The 19,468-nt window shown below is 40.7% G+C and overlaps 1 protein-coding gene across 6 annotated transcripts in view; it reads left to right on the forward strand.

Moving 5' to 3' along the window:
* RGS7 (regulator of G protein signaling 7) overlaps positions 1-19,468 on the forward strand; it is a 253,975-nt gene that overhangs the window by 154,881 nt on the left and 79,626 nt on the right. For all 6 annotated transcript variants that reach the window (XM_055811125.1, XM_055811126.1, XM_055811127.1 and 3 more), the window contains one exon: positions 10,216-10,322. In XM_055811125.1, coding sequence (XP_055667100.1) covers positions 10,216-10,322 — 107 coding nt within the window. The remainder of the gene's footprint in view (positions 1-10,215; positions 10,323-19,468) is intronic.

Raw genomic sequence — 19,468 nt, forward strand, 5'->3', positions numbered from 1 at the left:
TTTGGGGGGGGGCGGGGAGGAAGGAAGCCCTTATGAAAGAGTTTTCATTGAGCTATTTTTGCTAGTTAGTATCTGTCAGTATTTCTATATTTTTAATAGTGGAGTTTATCTGGCTGAATGGACAGTCCTGTACAATTACCTGTGTAAATCCTTTGCAATGGGAAAGTGAGTACCAGGGGGCAAGAGTTGTGACAGTGGGAACATGTGATGGCATAAGACGGAGTCTTGCAACACCTAGAAAGTTTACTCTCTCCCGCTTCATTTTGATGTGTACAGTGAAATATATCTTACTTGCCAGTCAAAGAAATGAATTATAAATAATGGATGGGAGAAAACTGTCTAAAAGTGATCCTGTTTGTAACAACTGCCTTGTTTTTCGGTATATATGCATCCCACATAACTGTATCTGATCACATGGGGTATCACATTCCTATGTTATTCTCTGGAAAGATACTTCTACACTCTTCATTGTTACCTTGCCTGAGGTTTGATGGTATTTTTCCCCGATGTGTGTCTCAATGACACCAGTTTTCTTATACAGCTTTTAACTCCTGCTGGATTTTAAAAGCACGGCATTCTTCCCATTGAAAGAAATACATTATTTTCAGCATTTTATGCTCTCAGTTTGCTGGAGGTATGAAAATTGTTATAAAGAAGATTGTATTCTTCTTTACTGTATTGACTGCAGTGAGAGAGGCAGTTATTTTTCTAGCTGTTACTGCTGTATGTTCTTTGTGTTATCTGAACTGCCTGGTCATAAGTGGGTGTTCTGTGGTTATGATAGCAATGCATGGCAATGATATAAAATTAACGGTTGATACAGTAGCAATTGATAGCAAAACAGACTTAGAGACTAAAAATGTGTCATGATTCATCTTTAACCAGCAGTAATCATAGCAAAAGTTTAGTGCTACCTATTGCTTAACCTCACCCAACTTCAGAAACTTCACGTTAGCTGACATCCCTCTTGATTCAAAAATGTTTTCTTCTGTAGTTTCTTCAAGAAGAAATATTTTGTGCCCTGAAAAAAGCCTGCTTTTTGCTGGCCACAAATCCAAGTGGTACATCACCCGCACCAATTATTCACATGTCCTGCCTCTGCCAACCCTTAAACGTGGGTCTCCTCCTTTGAAACCCTGCCCCAGACACATACCTAGCCGTTCCAGTGCCTGTTGACCAGGTGCTTGGAGGATGCTGTTCTGACTGCTCCTGGGCCAGTGATGTCCAAACAGCTGCTGAGATGGGAGCTGGCAGGTGGCCACCCTGCCTTGCCTTGAGTGTGACAAAGAAAGGGAAAAGCAGTGACACTGTACTGTTCCAAGGGCAGCACACTGACGTACAGGGCACCACGTCTGAGGAACCATGGCATGTAAAACATTTCCTGGCTGACGCTTACGTAAATTCTTGGGTGCCATGTGTCATGGAGAATGTATAGCATAGCTCCCTCCAAAATGTCTGCAGCCAAACAATTTGATCACCCATCAGCAGACACAGCCACTGGAGGAGGAGAGAGCAGGATCTGGTGTGCTAGCAGCAGCTAGCAAGCAGTATACAAGAAAATATGAAATAATAGCATAATAATCTACTACTGTCTAGAAGTAGTTCATGCCCAATATTATGGGTCTTTTACGTATGTTTGAAATTGTGGAACAAGATTTCATCTGAGAGAATTTTCAAAAGTATAGTATTTGCAGTATTTTTTTTCTATTTATTTTATTTTTATGTTTTTTTGTCTTTAGCAAGTTTGCTCAAAAGGGTGCACATATGATTTATATATTAGCACAGTTTCTTACTGGGGAGGCGGGGGGGTTGAATGAAGTGTAAGGAAATATCTTCTGAAGAAAGGTTCACACTGTCATTAGGGAAAATAAGACACAAAGGTTTTGATTCTCTGTATTTTGCCCTGAAGAAGCAAGGGAATCAAAGCTCAAACTAAGAAGTTGTCGTTTCAGAGGAAGTGCCAGTGGGAAAACCAGGAAACCTATACTTCAAAGGAGCCTGGATTTCATCCTTCTATCATTTTAATTTTAAGAGACAAGAGATACCAGAAATAAAACTGCAGAAAGTCAGTTTTTTCTGCAAAATTGAAAATAGAAACATTTGAGTAGTAATAGTGAAATTAGAAGAAATGTTTTATAAATGCTGACTTGGGTTTGTGGATACAGAGCTAAATTCCACCACTGGAAGGCCTGATTGCTGGTGTGATATTGATAGGTACTTTAACAAATTAAGAAGAGAAATGACAGGGAAACTAAAAGTGATTTTAGACACATTCAGGCCACTTTTCATCTCCACATGCTGAATGAGCTGGTTATCTAGTGACCATATTGTGCCGTGTTCTGTTTTCCATGGTAGATTAGTGTACCCAATCCATGCAGCTTGGATGGTTTTCTTTCACCCTGTGTAGCTGCACATTTCCAGTATGCCAAACAAACACACCAAACAAATATTTTGGAGGTGAAATTATAGCACTGTTCAATGACAGCACCTCACTCCCCATTTGTCTGCTTCCTAGTACCTCAAGTTGCAACTCCCCTTTTTTTTTTTTCTTCTTTTTCAACATGAAAGCTCTGGTGTTCATCCCAAGTTACTACGTTTTGAGGTTTTAGTGGCCTGCCTTTCAAGATACAATTTTAAAAGAATAAAAGCAAAACTTTAGTAGGAGTTAGCAACAGTCAGTGTGTGTGAAACAGCTGAAACCCAGTGCAAAACAATTGCATAAAAAATTTAACAGGCAATACTTCAGAAGTTTTCAAGAGCAGAGTTTGTGTGTTGCTAGCAGTGAGATGCAACTTCTCTTTCAAGAACTAACTTATTTTTTTGTCCTATTTGATGACTCCTTTTTTTCTTGTTTTCCTTTTTTTTTTCTTCTGTGAGTGAAGAAAAGTCTTTTGCTTTGTTTGTTGTGGGTTTTTTTTGTTTGTTTGTTTGTTTTCTTTCAAGAAGCTGTAGGTCAGCTTGATTTTTCATTCACTCTTTCATGGTGGCATGACTTCTGTTGATCTTGCCTGCACAGAATCTTTCCAGAATTATGTCAGTCATTTCGGTCATTCCTGATTCACCCAGATGAGGCAAGACTGGCGTCCGTGGTTTGCTGGATGTTTTTGTGAACAAAGCAGTAGATGTTTCAGGTATACAACATTGTCTCTAGACTTGGGATATTGTATAAGTGACACCCTATGCTATAGATCAGCTCAGATTGTAGGACTGAACGTTACCATTCCTTGGGCAGATGAGGATTCCTGGCACATGTCTGACATGTGCCTTACACGTGACTTATCTGAGGAGTGATGTTCCTAAGGATGCCTCTGGCCTGCTGATGGCATCAGCAGCCACTGTCTAACACACAGCCCAGGCAGAATCAGACCTATTTAGGTAGGCAGCTGTGGTGACCGCTAACTTAGTTTATGATGGGTATCCTGGAATCAAGCATGAATCTCATTTTACCTGTGTTTAGGTAAACAGTGCCTCTTCCTTCAACAACTCTGCTGCCCTCCCTGAAATGACTGTCACTGAGTGCTGCTCTCTTCACAAATTCAGTCCTTCAGATGGGACAAAAGAGAGAGGTTTATAGTGACGTGGGTGTTCAGTAACTTTTCTAGCTGTTTTATTTTCCCCTCTTTAAATGCCACAGTCAGGCCCAGAGAGTGAGCCTCTCCTACGCTTTGTGTGAGCGTAAGAAGCAGGTTGTATTTTATTACTTTAAGTTAAAGTTAATCCTTTGCAGCTTGTGTTCACACTGGCAACAAAATGACAGCAGGAGTGAGGTGAGAGTAAGTGATAATGTCTTGGCATTTGACACTTAAAATGAGTATGTGCTTGTGAAGTTCTGACTCATTAATTCTTTTTCCAAGCAGCCGTGTGGCTTAGCAATTCACTTCAGTACTGCGATGGGTGTTACATTAGACAAATAACCCAGAATAACTAGCGCTGTATTGTTTGATGAAAAGGGAGGCTTTCATTTGTTTGACTTTTTGTGTCAAAAAGTATATGAAAAACTTGCAAGTTTGGGTTTTGCGCTGTCATTTACATCATATAACTATCACAAGGACACAAAGTGTCCCGAGCCACATTCCTTGTAGGAAATCTTTCTCTGGGACTGAGCTGCACAAAACATAAAACAGACTGAGAAATGTCATTTTAAAGTGGGAGACAATTGGGAAACACCCCATTTTCCTTTCCTTGGAGATTACTGCAAGCCACTTTAGATGTTGTGAGACTGTAACTATAATAGTGTGATACTGTAAAGTGTTTTATGGACTTCAGAGTAAATGTAAATATAAAGCCCACATCACCTGAAGCCCTGAGATGCATAAGGAAAAGTGGAATCCACACTAATCACTGAAAATCTATCCTTTAAAGTGTTTCAAAACACAGAAACATGTTTATTCCAAAGAAAGACAAGAAATACCCATCCTTTTTAATCCCCTTCTCTGGATGTTATCATAAGAAATAACCTGTTCCACTGATATTAATGTACCTTGCAATTTAAGCTGAACAAACTGTCATCAGTCCACACAATAGTTTCTACTGTAAGGAGAAAACTGCACTATGTCTAAAAAGAAAATAAAATGAAAACTCAACAACCAGGGTATGTTTTTCATTTTTTGGATTTCATCAGTATTGTCCCAAAGCATTGAAAGTGTCTGACTCTCTTCTATAACAAAATATATCAGAAGTCACTAGCATTTAATCCATCAAGATCACTCTCTTTCTAATGGCACAGCAGATGGCTGGGCAATGTTACTCCTCACAAAAATGATTTCTAATCAATCTATGTGCATGTCTTGTTCACTTCACCCACTCAGCAAAATAAAGTTCAACAGCAGAGTGAACCATGGAATTTTCAGCTTTTTCTGAGCTTTTAGCTCAGCAGAAGCATACACATTAAGAATCAAAACTACACCCACAGCAACATTTTGAATTTATATAAAATATTTCATATCCTGCTGAAATGCAACAGGCTCATAAAGACATATTTCTGTCTTTCACCTGAGGCTTTTCTTTTCCATTAGCTGTTACAACTTACAATGCTGTCCTATTTTAGCTATGAAAAATTGAAACTGTGGTTTGGGTAAATTTGTTTCTTGAATATGCCATTCCACTTTTCAGCAGTATCACTGCTAAGAAGTATACCTAGAACCTTGGTTCAGATAACTGATGTCTCCAAAACAAGCAGCCAAGAGCAGAGGAAGCTGAAGTCTACTCTGTTCTGCCAGTTACACCTCCACGAGCTTTTTCTCCTTCAGATTTTTTTGTGTGATGCCACTGGCTGCGGTTTTTATTCATTGTATAGGAGCTGGCTGCAATTTGAATTATGCCTTCTCAGTGAGGTTGCATGGGTGTAACTGAGAATTTAGTTTACATTGCATAGTCTTTCATGCAGTGGCTGAAGATTGGGAATTAAAAGCTGTGTAGATGCCACATTTCTATGTGTGTCTGTGTACACTTGCCATCTAAAACCCCAGTATTTTCTTGCTTTTAGTCTGTGTTGCTCCAGGTTTTTTTCAGTTTGTGTTCTCAATATGTATAAACATTCCTCTTTCTACCTAGAAATCTTTATGTTTAAAAGTATTTTTTCCAGGGTTCTTTTTTTTTTTTTTTTTCCTTAACTAATGCACTTCAAAGAAGTTTTTGATGTTCCTAATTTCCATCTGCCATTCTTCCAGATAAAGTTTCTTTAAGTGAGAATCCCCTAACTTCACATGCAGAAATAGCTGAGGGATGCAGAAGCTGCCTGAATTGAACTTTTAGGCGTTTAGGCATATAGGACTAGTCTGTGGCTGGCTGCATTTCCCTTTTCAGGCTCCTGGGTTTGTTTCCTAAATCCTACTGTTCTACTTCATTTGCTTCTTACAGTATTTATTCTTCAGTCTGATTCATAAATTGAGATGTATATCAGAGCATTGTTTTTGTTGTGTCTAAAATACAGTGGATAGCTTCTTGCTGAGTTTTCTTTCTGTGCAGGAAGCAGCAGCGTTCGTTCCCTACCAGCCCGGTGTGAGGCAGGGTTACAATTTTGTGGACATTATTCTCCAGTTACAATTTTGTGGATGTTGTTCACCTGTTTAAGCCATTTTTTATTTATAGGTTATTCAGTCTCTGTGCAAAGTCTATTCATAATGCTTTGGTTATGCAGTTGCCCCATGGTCAGATGATACCAATGGGAAAGATGATATACTTTCAAGTGAATGTCTTTACTCTTATTACACACATGGGTTTTTTTCCTTTTCTTTATTTTCTTCTTTTAATAAAGCAGATACTGCTCACATTCCCAAGTGTGAGCTACAGTGGATATTAGGTTGATATTAAAAGATATATTTGTGCATTTGTATCTATGCAAGACTGGAATAAGTTGCTGGATCGATAGCCATAAAAAAATGAAAATCAATGGTCTATTAGCTGAAAGAAAAACAAGAAGTTACAATTTATATGTCCCTATTAACTCTTAATAGCTAAAGGGACAGACAGATACCTTAACATTGAGTTTGTGTAAATTCATCCTAACTGAGTAAGATTGCCTGAGGTGAGAGTAAAACCACCTTAATTTCCATACATAACTGAAGAAGAGATATGGGGTCCTTTTGAGAATTATTCAGATCTTAAATAACCTTACCTGGCTTCTGGGGAAGGCCATGTTGCTCTGTCCATTTTTTGCATAGAGAACTAGTAGGGACTTTATACTTGTGTATATGACTTGGTGGTCAGTGAGAGAAATATAAGCTCTTACTCCTACTGTAACTGACCTTGCCAGGATTATAGGCTGTTCTGGCAGAAGCTTTCAAATTATTTCTTCTCCAGCTGTCTATATTTCTTTTTTCCACTCCTTGTTCCCCTTCTGCTTTACCAACCTGTAGACACAAAGCTGTAATGTAATTCAGGTTGAGAGGGACCTCAGGAGGACTCTAGTCTAACCCCTTGCTCAAAGTAGGGTCAGCTGAAAGGTCAAACGTTGCCCAGGGCTTTATCTGTTCAGGTCTTGAAACCTTCCAAGGATGCAGACTGCACAGCCTCTCTGGGTGGCCTCTTCTGCTTCTTGGCTGAAGTCAGAACCATCCCTGATTTAGTTTACTACCATTGTTTCTTTGTTGAAAGATATATATATTTTTTTTTTTTAAATTGCCATGCAACTCCATAAAGGTCTGGGTTCCCTCATTTGGTAATCTCATTTTGGCCATTGGAAAGGTGCTGCTAGGCACCCTGAAAACCTTATTTTTTAGTCAGACCAAGCCCAGCTCCCCCAGCCTCTCCTTACAGAATGTGTTCTTCAGCCCCAACCCTCTTGGTGACCCTCCACTGGATTCACTCAAGTTTGTTGATGTCTTTCTTTTATTGGAGTGGACATATTGTTCCCAACTGAACATAGTAGTCCAGATATGGTCTAAAGATTGCTCAGTAAAGGCGAATAATGTAATCTGCTTGTGGTCTTGAAAAATATTACAATTCAGAATCCAGGAAGAACATGAAACAAATCTGGAGCCTATTTAGTTTCTGGTAAATCTGAAGAGAATGTGTTCTTGTCTGTGTCAGAGCTCCCTGGCAAGCCCTGCTACACTTATCTAAGGAATCCTTTCTCTAAAAAAGGTCAGCACATTTCTTCCTTTGTTTTTCTCTCATTCCATAAAGATACATAATACCTGAAAAAATACAGGTTTTGGAATTGGCAATGAGTTGCAGTGTGAACAAATAAAAGCTTAATAAAATTAAAGGGTGGAAAAAGTGAACCAAAATGAAAAGAACCTCAGCAACTGTCTTGCTACCAAAAGCATTGACTCAAAATTTCTGATCTGGGGGATAATAGAATTTACTGACTTGAAATAAATGAATAACAAAAATATATGGACTTAGATTAATTAGGATAAAGTTCAGGTGGGGATTTGCAGACATCTCAAACACAAGGAGCAAAGCAACTACCTACCTTCTGTTAGAGACACTTCTTCTAGGCTTAAGACTGGGAGTATTGTGGCATTTTTCAGTAGCAGAGAGCTCACTGCTGGAGAGGGTGTGTTACATTTTCTTAGATAATGGCTCTGCTGGAGGGACAGAAACCAGTCTGCTAAACACAGAGATCACAAGGATTGTTTGGTATCAAATCAACCCTAGCAGAGGTGTGTGCTCTCTATTAAGTACTGTCCAGATACCCTTTCTTGTGCCTTTCACATGCTTGCTGGCTTTAGGTTAGCTTAAAAATGGTCTGCTCCACCTCCTTTATCTCCTATACTACTGGATGTCTCCAGGTGAGCAAAAGGATAAAAGAAAGAATTTTCTGTGACACTGATGAACTACAGGTGAATAAATAAGCCTGTGTTTCCTTCTTTATCCAAAATAATAATGCATGAAGCATTAGTGAATCCCTCTTTCTGTGTTTGTTAGCAACAACAGAGATATAAGGACATGTATTTCTTTCTGCATGATGATGCTGTGACTGCTGGTCAGATGCCGCAGTAAAGAGGCAGGACAAGACAGATCTGTGCTGCAACATTTATGCTTGCTATTGCTGGAAGCCAAATTACAGGCAATAGGAACAAATGAGCTCTTAGAGGATGAATATGAATCTGTGTATGTTGTGGTGATGTAACGTGTTTTCCATAGTGCAAATATTCATCCTTACAGATTCTGCATACTTCATGGATTCATACTGAATTCATATATTAGATCAAAGACCCCTTATTTTTTAGGCAAGTTTTGCTGTTTCTTCTCTTTCTTTTCCTCCCTTTTTCCACCTTCCCCTTACTCCTCAGGTGTCCAATATGTCCTTTATATTGATCTTTTTTCTTTTTTTCAACCCTGATGTTGTCCTGCAGCAGCATTGTCCTCTCTAGCACCAGCCTCTATAACTGGTGGCTTTGTCATATAGCTCAGAAACCTGTGCACTCCTTTCCAGAGCCCATCTTTTAGAATTGGGATGCTTCAGTGGGTGTGATCTGATATTAGCGGTTATACTAGGAATTTTTTAATGTTACAGCAGAAATTGCTGTGCAGCTATTTTAGGGATATATACTGGAGTTGTCACAACGTTGGTAAAGAGATACAATAAAGAGATAGCAGGACTTAAGTACCTCAACAAGAGAGCGACTCGTAACTAATGCCATTCTCTTCCTACAACATTGTGTTCTTGTCAGCCAAATAATGACAACACTGAGTAAGAGACTTCAGGGACTGATACTGGACAGCGATCCACAAAAACACAATAACATATAGGAACCTGACTGTTCCATATTATAGTTTTGTTCATTAAAATGAACTGGATTCATCCTGTGTGTGTCCAGCTCTGGACTCCTCACTGCAAGAGAGACATGAACACACTGGGGAGAGTCTAACAGAGGGCCATGAAGGTGATTAAGGGCCTGGAGCATCTCTCCTTTGAGAGAAGATGCTGTTCAGTCTGGAGAAGAGAAAGCTCACGTGGAAGCTCATCTGTGTGTATAATACCTGGTGGGAGGGTATAAAGAAGTTGGAGCCAGGCTCTTTTCAGTGGTGCCTTGTGACAGGACCAGAGTCAATGGGCACAAACTGAAACACAGGAGGTTTCCTCTGAACATTGGGAAATGCTTTTTTACTGTGAGGGTGACCAAGCACTGACACAGGTTGCCCAGAGAGCCTGAGGAGTCTTCATCCTTGGAAATACTCAAAAGCTGTCTGGAGGTGGTCCTGGGGAACTGGCTCTAGGTGTCCCTGATTGAGCATGGGGGCTGGACTGGAAGACCTCCAGAGGTCCCTTCCAATGTCAACCGTTCTGTGATTCTGTGATCCTTTGTTATTTTTCCCAGAAATGAGAAACTGTTAAGGAAATTTCTGCCCTTTACTGTAGTTCTGATAAAGCCAATGAGGAAGATATCATGCAATTGGAATCAATTATTTTAACATCATCTAATCTGAAACTGTTCTGAAGAGGAAGAGCAGGCTGCACCATCAGGGTAAAAATGATGGCTGCTTTCAGCTTCAAATAATCATGGTGGCTACCTGCTGGTGCTGATTGTGGATTTGTAGCTACAAATGGGACATCTAATACCCATTTGTTAAGAGACTAAAGGTTTCTTTTTGGTTGCATCATTATCTTATACAGAAAAGACAGTGCTTTCATAATGGCAGGAGCTTGACTGAGAGTGAAGTGACTGTCTGCAGGAGATAATGTGAATCTGAACAAGAAAACTAAACTGCTGGAAAGAAGTTATTTAATTTTTAAAATTTATCTTTCTTTTGTTCTTCAAACAGTGGAAGCTCTACATTTGGGAACACTGATGGCAGCACATGGCTATTTCTTTCCGATCTCAGACCATGTCCTAACACTAAAGGATGATGGCACCTTTTATCGATTCCAGGTAACTGCAATATGTTCTTGACTCATGCAAATGAAGGCTTATATTAAAGGCCTTACATAAAGCTTCATATCAAATTTTAACCTTACTTTGTCTCTTATGTAACATAGTAAATGGTGGCAATTCTCCTTAAAGTAAAAATTGGTAAAAAGATTTTATTTAGAAATTAAGTCACCAAAGTGTGAAGATGATAGTGACCATTTTGATCCCTGGAAAAAGTGTAATAATGCTAAATTGGAAGTACCTCTCCTGAAATTAATCCAGTATTTTGGAAATGTAGTAAAGGAAATAAGATTACCCCTTTGACTTTTATTCCTAACATAGTCTAATTTCGAAAGGGGGCGGCTTTTTTCTTATTAATCGTGTGGCAGAAACCTGATAAAAAATTGAGGGTAGTATTTATTCTTTTGTATGTGAGGATCTCGTTGTTAAAAGAGTAGTATTGAAGTAGTGTGTACTCTTCATACAAATGCAGACATGTTTCTACATTGATCTGTTAGTCCCATTGCATACAACAAATATGCAGATGCTTCAGAACAAGCTGGATATATATGTATGTATATGTATACCTATACCTACACATATATTATTCAGATACCTACATGGTTGCATTTTATTATATTAGATTTCAAACTAAGGGCTTGGGAAGCAGGAGTGTTGTTTTTCTAATAATGAATAGCAGGCTAGAAGTTTGCAGAGCAATACCACCTATGACTTGAAACAAGTGTGATTGCATAGTATCTGATTATGTATTCCAGAGAAGGAATTAACTTTGTTTGCCATGTGCTACCTTTGACAATGGTGGATGTGTTCTGTATTGCGCTTCCTATTAGGTGGTCTTCCTGGTAGGTATCATTGATAGCTGCTTCAAGATCTTCACTAGATATTTGTTGCTTTAAAATTATATGAAGATTATCACTATGAAATTGATGATATGAATATCATAGCTTGGTAATCCTGTTCTGTTAGTTCTGTGTTAAATACTTAGAAAAAAATAATATCTGGTAGAACAAAATCTAGTATCTTCAAGAAATTTAAGTCTAAGCTTTGTTTTAAACATTGTTTAAGTAAGAAGCCATCAACAAAAAAAATAAAACTGGGATTATAGGCTTTAAAATGCAGAGGAAAACTGTGATATGTTGGAGACCAAACATGGTCTCAAACATTGTATTACATTAATTGCTGTACAATACTTTCATCAATATTTTGGCTTAAATTCTATAGACCCTCATTAGGGAAGAGAAAGGATCATAAAATATTTGGTCTAAAACAAAATCTTAGAGTGAATAGAATTAAATAACTACAGCATAGCCTGGCAATACAGAGAATGATTATTGCATACCTACAGACAGTATTTTCATATTTTCACAAGTAGATCCTGTGGGTCATACTGTGCAAAAAAATTGCCCTTCAACAGGACAGTAAGTTACATGTGTGTATGGGTAATAAAAACTGGTCACTTCAAGCCTTCTTCCCCAGATCCACAGTTACCTTTGATCCTGGAGAGAGGAACTGAAGGACAAGGTTTCCTTCTCATGGTGCTTCATTCTCCTCAGTGTTCAGTATAAAGGAGGGATGGCATGTGGGCGAAAGAAAGTCCCTTACTGCTGAGGGAAATGCACTGATGTCATTATGAGGAGAGTGAAAAGTGGAAAGAAATCGTGGAGTGGTTGAGGTTCCAGTTCTTGGCTTGTCTCTGCATAAACAGTGGCTAGAAGGACAAAAGATCTGAGGACTTGTGCTGGTTTTGGACTTCATTTTGCAGAGAATTGGACTTATTTATAAGAGTGCTGGTCATTGAATTCTGCACAGCTGCTGGTCTTCTATCTCAAACATGGGAAATGAGCACCTCTGCTAGCATGATAAATCAGCTGAAGGGACTTATAGAGTAGAATTAGCTGCGAACAACTCAGAGTACTGCAGCTACCCTGCAATGGAAGTACTGCAGCTACCCTGCAATGGACCTTCCTCTGAGAGGTCTACAGCCTACATGTTTGGATATGAAGCTTCGGTGAGGGTTAGATTGTAAAATTATATCAGCTGATTTACGTAAGTTAAGGATTTGGCACCTATTTGACATATGGATATGAAATAAGATCATTTCCTCAACTGTTGCTCAGTATATATGTGAAATATTGCTGTTGGTTGCTGCTGTGGTACCTTTTGCATTGCTTTTGCTATGCTAACAATGTTAAAACAATGTGATTTTAGCTGTTAATGCATTAACATCAGAAAAAATCAGTGGTATCATACATGCAAAAGTTATGTCATTACAATTCCACATTCCTCACCAAAGTAAAGCTAATATAAAATCTGTTACTGAAGCTGTTAAATTGGAAAATGAAGACAACACACTTAATAGGGAGGAAAGTCTGACTGCAAGTGTGTCGATTTATCACTAGAATAGTTGTTCAGGTGCTTTGGAAATAGGACGCCCTGAGTATTGGACAGAATTCACAAATTTATGGATATTTTAATAGAAAGAGAAAACCATACACCTGCCAGCACTGAAAAGTTCAAAAGCCATGCCTGTAGAGAAATCTCTTCTCTGTAATACAGAGACCTGACCTACAAAAAACAGGCTAGCTACAGTAATATTCTCTACACACTTCATTTTTTGTTTTCCAAAGTGTGATCCATTCCCTCCTGACAGTAAAATTATTTCCAGTTTGTTTTAAACAACCTTCTGTTGTATAGAAATATTTAAAAGCAGTGGAGATTGTGCTTCATTTGTACAAGTGCCCTTTTCCAGTCAAAATTATACTTTTTCAGTTATTACTCTTGCCATCAGGACAGCTTTAAAATCATAGTTATATCTGCTTTTTTAAATAATGTGGCCTTAGGGAAAATAAAAAAAAAAATAAAAAAATCCAGATCATTCTTTGACCTACTCAAGTTTAATTAGGTTAGTTTTTATGATAAGAATTTAATTCAAAGGGTCTGGATCTAAATATTAATTGCCTTACTTGGAGAGGAAATTTCTGCAAAAATTAAAAATCCAGGGATAGTGCAATACTTCCTGAATTGTCCTGAACAGCTACTTTGCCTTTTCCTGGTAATTTAAGCTTGGGACCATGGAAGAAGCTGAATATCTGCTAACTACACTCCTGTACCTGAGAGCAAATAGGTAAGAGGGGCCCAAATAAGAAAAACAAGGTGCACCTTAGAAAGCAGATCTTCCTGGGTCCAGGGATTACTCACTGAGACCTTTCATTTGTGTCCACAGAAGTGGTAATATTCTGTCCTGGTGAGAAATGCCTGAGCTGCCCTGTCAGCTAGTAAACTTCTATAATAGCCTTCCAGGGAAAGATGTGTTGATTTCTTCTGCAAGTTTCAGATGCATACCGAGTGTCTTAATGTTCGGGGGGGGGGGGGGGGGGGGGGGGGGAATAATGTTTCCTAGTATCTTTTGTCTTTTAAACAGATTCCTAGGATTCTTGAGGCTAGTGATAATCACACTTCTATTTTTTTATAAGATTAATGATTTAATGTAAATTGATTTTCAGAGATGAAGTTTAGAGTCTGCTGTTGTTTTGTAACTTTTAAGGTGGAAGGCATAAGTAGCTGAGAAAAAGTATGAAAATGGGAACAGTATCTTGTGAAAGCATGAATCTGGTGAAGATAACAGCAAAGCTCATGGATTTTGCCAAGATGATTTCACCTGTGATGTCTTTTCCTCTTCTGCCCCTGGGAACACTTTCATGGCAAATGCATTTAACCTCTCTGGCTTTGTTTTGCCGTGCCTGAACCGGAGATAAAAATAGATAGGAATCAGTGTAAGGATCTTGGAATCTCTTCCAAATATCTACAAAATAGTGTAGAGCATGAAGTATTGTGCTAATTCCACCTTGTGTCTCAGGTGGAATTACATTGCTTCCCACAACATCTCTTTGACTCAGCCCTGCTTGGCTAGCTACCTCTTGGCTCAGTCCTCAACCAGCCCCTGGGCGTTCTGAACACTGAGGCTGTGGCTGAACATCACAGCTCTCCAGCCACTCTCCACAGCCTTGCTGGATCACCTACCATGCCTTCAGGGAAGGATTTTATTGGAAGTCAGATTTTAGGAAGGAAAAAAAGAAAAAAAAAGAAGAAAAAAAAAGCAGGTTATATTATCCAGCATTGGGCAGATATTCTTTGGCAATTGCAGATGCAAGGACTAATTCATTGTCTTTTCAGCTCAGGCTCAGCATATACAAGTTCTGTTCAGGTTTTCAAGAGGGAAAAATAATTTCAAACCTGTCTTTCTGACTGCCTTATCAGTGCCCTTTTTTCTTTTTTAACTCCCTACTCAGACATGCTCCTCCCGCACCCCCTTACCACCACTACCCCCATCTTTCCATGCTCATCCCCTTTCCAGATGAGAAAAGATGAGTTACAGAGCATCTTTATTGCTTCTAATTTCCTTAACTTCTTTTTTACTAATCCTGAGCTAACTGTGGAGCATTACTTACATCCTTCCTCTATGGGCTTGAAAGTGGTAGACCAGTGATCTTACCTTTTCCTATACCATGAGATCATTTGAGTCAATTGTAGTGAATGTGTCAACTGAAAACCTGTGAATTCTGCCATCCACCGTGCAAGGTATTTGAGATTGTGTATAACTACTTTTCAGCAAAGACTTGATTTCTGCTGTTTATAAAGACCGATGCCTATGAGAAGAATAGTAGTAATATGCAAAGGAAGGTTTATGAGGGATTTGGATATTCCTTCCCCATCCCGGTAATTAGATTTTTAAAGATTTCATGGAGTGGAGCAGCTTCAGAAACAGCAATCCTTTTCTTATTACTATCAACAAGGGGTAGCTGAAAAGATGCTTAATGATTTCCCTACTCAGTAGTATGGTTTAATGCATAGAAGTTAATCAAGTTTTATAAAAGCTGATGGGCAGCACTAATTTTTACAAGTGTCTGTTTCATTAGCTTAGATATTATTATTGATTAATTTTATGGTAGGGCCAAAGCAGATCTCTTTGTTTTATCACAGGACTGCTCACGGTGCATAGCAGCCATTACTTCCAGTTTGTTTAGTGTGGAACATGTTCTATATTTACAGGATTTTGTTTCATATTACTTTATTAACAGGAGGATTATGGATTTCTGTGGTTAGGTTTACCTAATGATATTAGGCTATAAATGCGAAAGAACCCATATGTGTTTGTGTGCGCAAAACCATTTTTCTGTCAATGGGATGAAGATCCTTGTAACAGCCTGGTTTGTTCTGAATGCTGAAATGACTCTACCATTGTATGTGCAGTGCCAGGTAAGCCTTATTTCTTCAGCTGGTGACTTGTATTGGCTGCTTATTCAAATTAAAGACACAATTAAACAAAGTGCCTTCAAAGTGTACTGATCAAAACTGGCAGCATTATTTCTGCCTGGGCTGATAAACAGTACTTGACTTTCCCCAAACCATTCTACCACCCACTTTCCTTCCGGCTCTAAGTGGGATGCCATGGCAAAGTGACAAATGTTCCCTACTTAATACTTGTTCATGACAAACTGCTTCACATTTCCTTCTGAGGAAAAGCAGAAGTCTGAAGTATGAGAATTTTTTCAGGTTTTCTGTATTTCACAAAAAACCCTTGACATTTCATAATCTTCTTTTTTAAAATGGTAGCGTTGAGGTACAGCATGTTACACCACGTCCACAACTCTCCTGGGGCAAATACTCACTTACGCAGGGTTTCTAGATCATGAAACAGAGCACATAGATTGTGTAACGTTTGTGCTATAGGAATATGTGATATTGCAAGGGACATTATACTTCTTCTATAGTGTACTTGGGATATATGAGTTGTAACAAATAGTTAAACAAAGCCTTTTTTTGCATAGACCAGGTAAAGAAAAGGTCATTTACATGGGCAGAGTCTCCTTGCATTGCTGTGGGAGTTTTTTTAAATAGAACAAAAGAGAGCAGGCAGCTTTCTCCTTTGCACACACCTCCTATTCTCTCTCCTGAGTTCATTCTGTGAGACTAGGGATCTTCTTAGCAAACTCCTCATACTTTCTAATCTTTCCTTGTTGAACAAGGCAGATCATTTACCTCAGTCTTCATGGATAACCTTTCTAGCAAAATCTTCTAAGGGATTATTAAATACCTGGACTGTGAAATTGTGTGGAGACTTTTGAAATAGAAGTGGAAAGATGTAAACTCAACCCATACCTTATAATCATGTGATTTGAGGTCTGTAACATCTAAGGGACAAAGCAAACCAGGCTTCATTTATAGGAAAATCAGATTTTGGGAGTCAAAGGTTCCATGAATTTCTGTCTGAGACCTTGTGCAAGCTCAACTTTAACTTGCCTGATTGCAAAGGTTAGGGCAACAGATGTCTGTGCAGGTGGAAGGAAACCATGAGGTGCTGGGGCTGAGTAGGACTGCAGCCAGGGGTGGTGGGGATGCACGCAGAGCATGCCCCTGAAGAACAGAGGCAGGCAAGGCACTGTTCGGGGCACTTGAGGGCCAGCCTGAACAGGGGGCCTTGATACACATTTCCCTGAGATCTTAATGTATCATTCTGATAACTGAATTGTACTATTTGGGGAGCTTTGTGATGAGGTTTCTCCCTAGGTTGTTTCTCAGCCAGGAATGAGATTGCTTGAGATTTATTTTTATTGCTGCAATTTATCAAGGGGTATTCCAATTTATCAAGTGTGCGTGACACATGGCGAGGTAGATTAAGACCAGAACTTTATGGCTGTTAATACCAAAGAATTAGGCAAGAAAATGCAGAATACCTCCTTGAGAAAATGTCAGTCATTTTAACTACACAGGTTTATTGTTGATGGATTTTTTCCCATACAATCACAGCATCGCAAAACTTCTTTCATCAGAAGCTGATTTTTTTATAATGTTCAGTTTTCAGTGCCTAGGTTTTTTAAAACATTTTTCTTGACTTTCTGTTTAAGTCTTAATCCTGTCCCCTTACCAATAATTTTTGTGCCTGGTTTTAGAATTTTCATTGTGTCTGCACCCACCAATGCTATTTCTTGATTTGGAAGTGAATAATAGTTATCTACTCCTTGAATACAACTTTATCTGCAGCTGTAGCTTTTGAGTACATATCATAGAGTCATTTAGGTTGGAAAAGACCTTTGAGATCATCAGGTCCAACCATTAACCCAGGACTGCCAAGCCCACCACTAAACCATGCCCCTAAGCACCGCATCTATGTGTTCTTTAAACACCCCCACGGATGGCGACTGCACCACCTCCCTGGGCAGCCTGTTCCAATGCTTCACCACCCTTCCTGTGAAGAAATCTCTCCTGATACCCAATGTAAACCTCCCCTGGCATAACTTGAGGCCGTTTGCTCTTATCCTATGGCTCTTCATCTGGGAGAAGAGACCGACCCCCCCTGCCTATAGGCCCTGTCACGTGGCTGCGGAGAGCGATCAGGTCCCCCCTGAGACCCCTCCTCTCCAGGCCAACCCCCCCAGGTCCCTCAGCCGCCCCTCACAAGGCTGGTGCCCCAGCCCCTGCCCCAGCCCCCTGCCCGGCTCTGGACACGCTCCAGCCCCTCCACGTCCCCCTGCAGTGAGGGGCCCAAAGCTGAACACAGGGGTCCAGGGGCGGCCTCACCGGTGCCCAGCGCAGGGGGACGGGCACTGCCCTGGTCCTGCTGGCCACGCCGTGTCTGCTACAAGCCAGGATGCTGCTGGCCGCCTTGGCCACCTGGGCACACTGCTGGCTCCTGTTCAGCCGGCTCCTGACCAGCACCCCCAGGCCCTTTCCCACCAGGCGGTTCCCAGCCCCCTGCCCCAGCCTGTAGCGCTGTGTGGGGTTGCTGTGACCCACGTGCAGGACCCGGCACTGAGCCTGGCTGACCCTCATGCAGTTGGCCTCCTTTCATCAGTCCAGCCTGCCCAGATCCCTCTGCAGAGCCTTCTGTCCTCAAGCAGATCATCACTCCTGCCCGACTTGGTGGTGTCTGCAAACTTACTGGGGTGCACTTGATCCTCTTGTCTAGATTGTTGATAAAGACATTAAACAGGTCTGGCCCCAGCACTGAGCCCTGGGGAACACCACTTGTGACTGGCCATCAGCGGGATGTAACTCCATTCACCACCACTCTTTGGGCTTGGCCATCCAGACAGCTTTTTGCCCAGTGTAGAGTACACCTGCCCAAGCCATGGGCAGCCAGTTTCTCCAGGAGATGCTGTGGGAGACGGTGTCCGAGGCTTTACTAAGGTCCAACAGACAACATCCACAGCCTTTCCCTCATCCACTACGTAGGTTATCTTGTGCTAGAAGGAGATCAGGTTTTTTTCCAGCAGGACCTTCCTTTCATAACCCCATGCTGGCTGGGCCTGATCTCCCAGTTGTCCTGCACATGCCACATTATGGAGCAGATCAACCTGAGTGCCATCACCTTCCCCAGCACCGAGGTCAGGCTGACAGGCCTGCAGTTCCCCAGCTCCTCCTTCCTGCCCTTCCTGTAGATGAGCATTACATTAGCTAATTTCCATTCTTCTGGGACCTCTCCAGTTTGCCAGGCCTGCCGATAAACAATGGAGTGGTTTGTCCAGCTCCCTCAGTACCCTCAGTGGATCCCATCCAGTCCCACAGACTTCTGCATGTTTAAGTGGAGCAGCAGGTCACTAACAGTTTCCTCCTGGACTGTGGGGACTCCATTCTGCTCCTCCTCGTCCCTGGCTTCCAGCTGAGGGAGCTGAGTGCCCTGAGAGTAACGGGTCTTGCTATTAAAGAATGAGGCAAAGAAAGCGTTAAAGTACCTCGGCCTTTTCCTCATCCTTTGTGGCAATGTTCCCCACCACATCCAATAAAGGATGGAGGTTATTCTTGGGCATCCGTTTGTTTCTAACATGGTTTTTTGTTATCTTTTACGGCAGTGGCCAGCCTGAGTTTTAGCTGGGCTTTTGGCTCTCTAATCTTCACCCTGCATAACCTCGTGACATCCTTACAGTCCTCCAGAGTTGCCTGCCCCTTCTTCCAAAGCTGGTAAGCTCTCCTTTTTCCCTGAGTTCCAGCCAAAGCTCTCTGTTCAGCCAGGCCGGTCTTCTTCCCCACCAGCTCGTCTTTCAGCACATGGGGACAGCCTGCTCTTACACCCTTTTAAGACTACCTTCTTGAAGAATGTCCAGCCTTCCTGGACCCCTTGGCCCTCCAGGACAAACTCCCAAGGGACT

This window comes from Falco peregrinus, chromosome 7, assembly GCF_023634155.1.
Source record: "Falco peregrinus isolate bFalPer1 chromosome 7, bFalPer1.pri, whole genome shotgun sequence".
NCBI classification, from domain to species: Eukaryota; Metazoa; Chordata; class Aves; order Falconiformes; family Falconidae; genus Falco; species Falco peregrinus.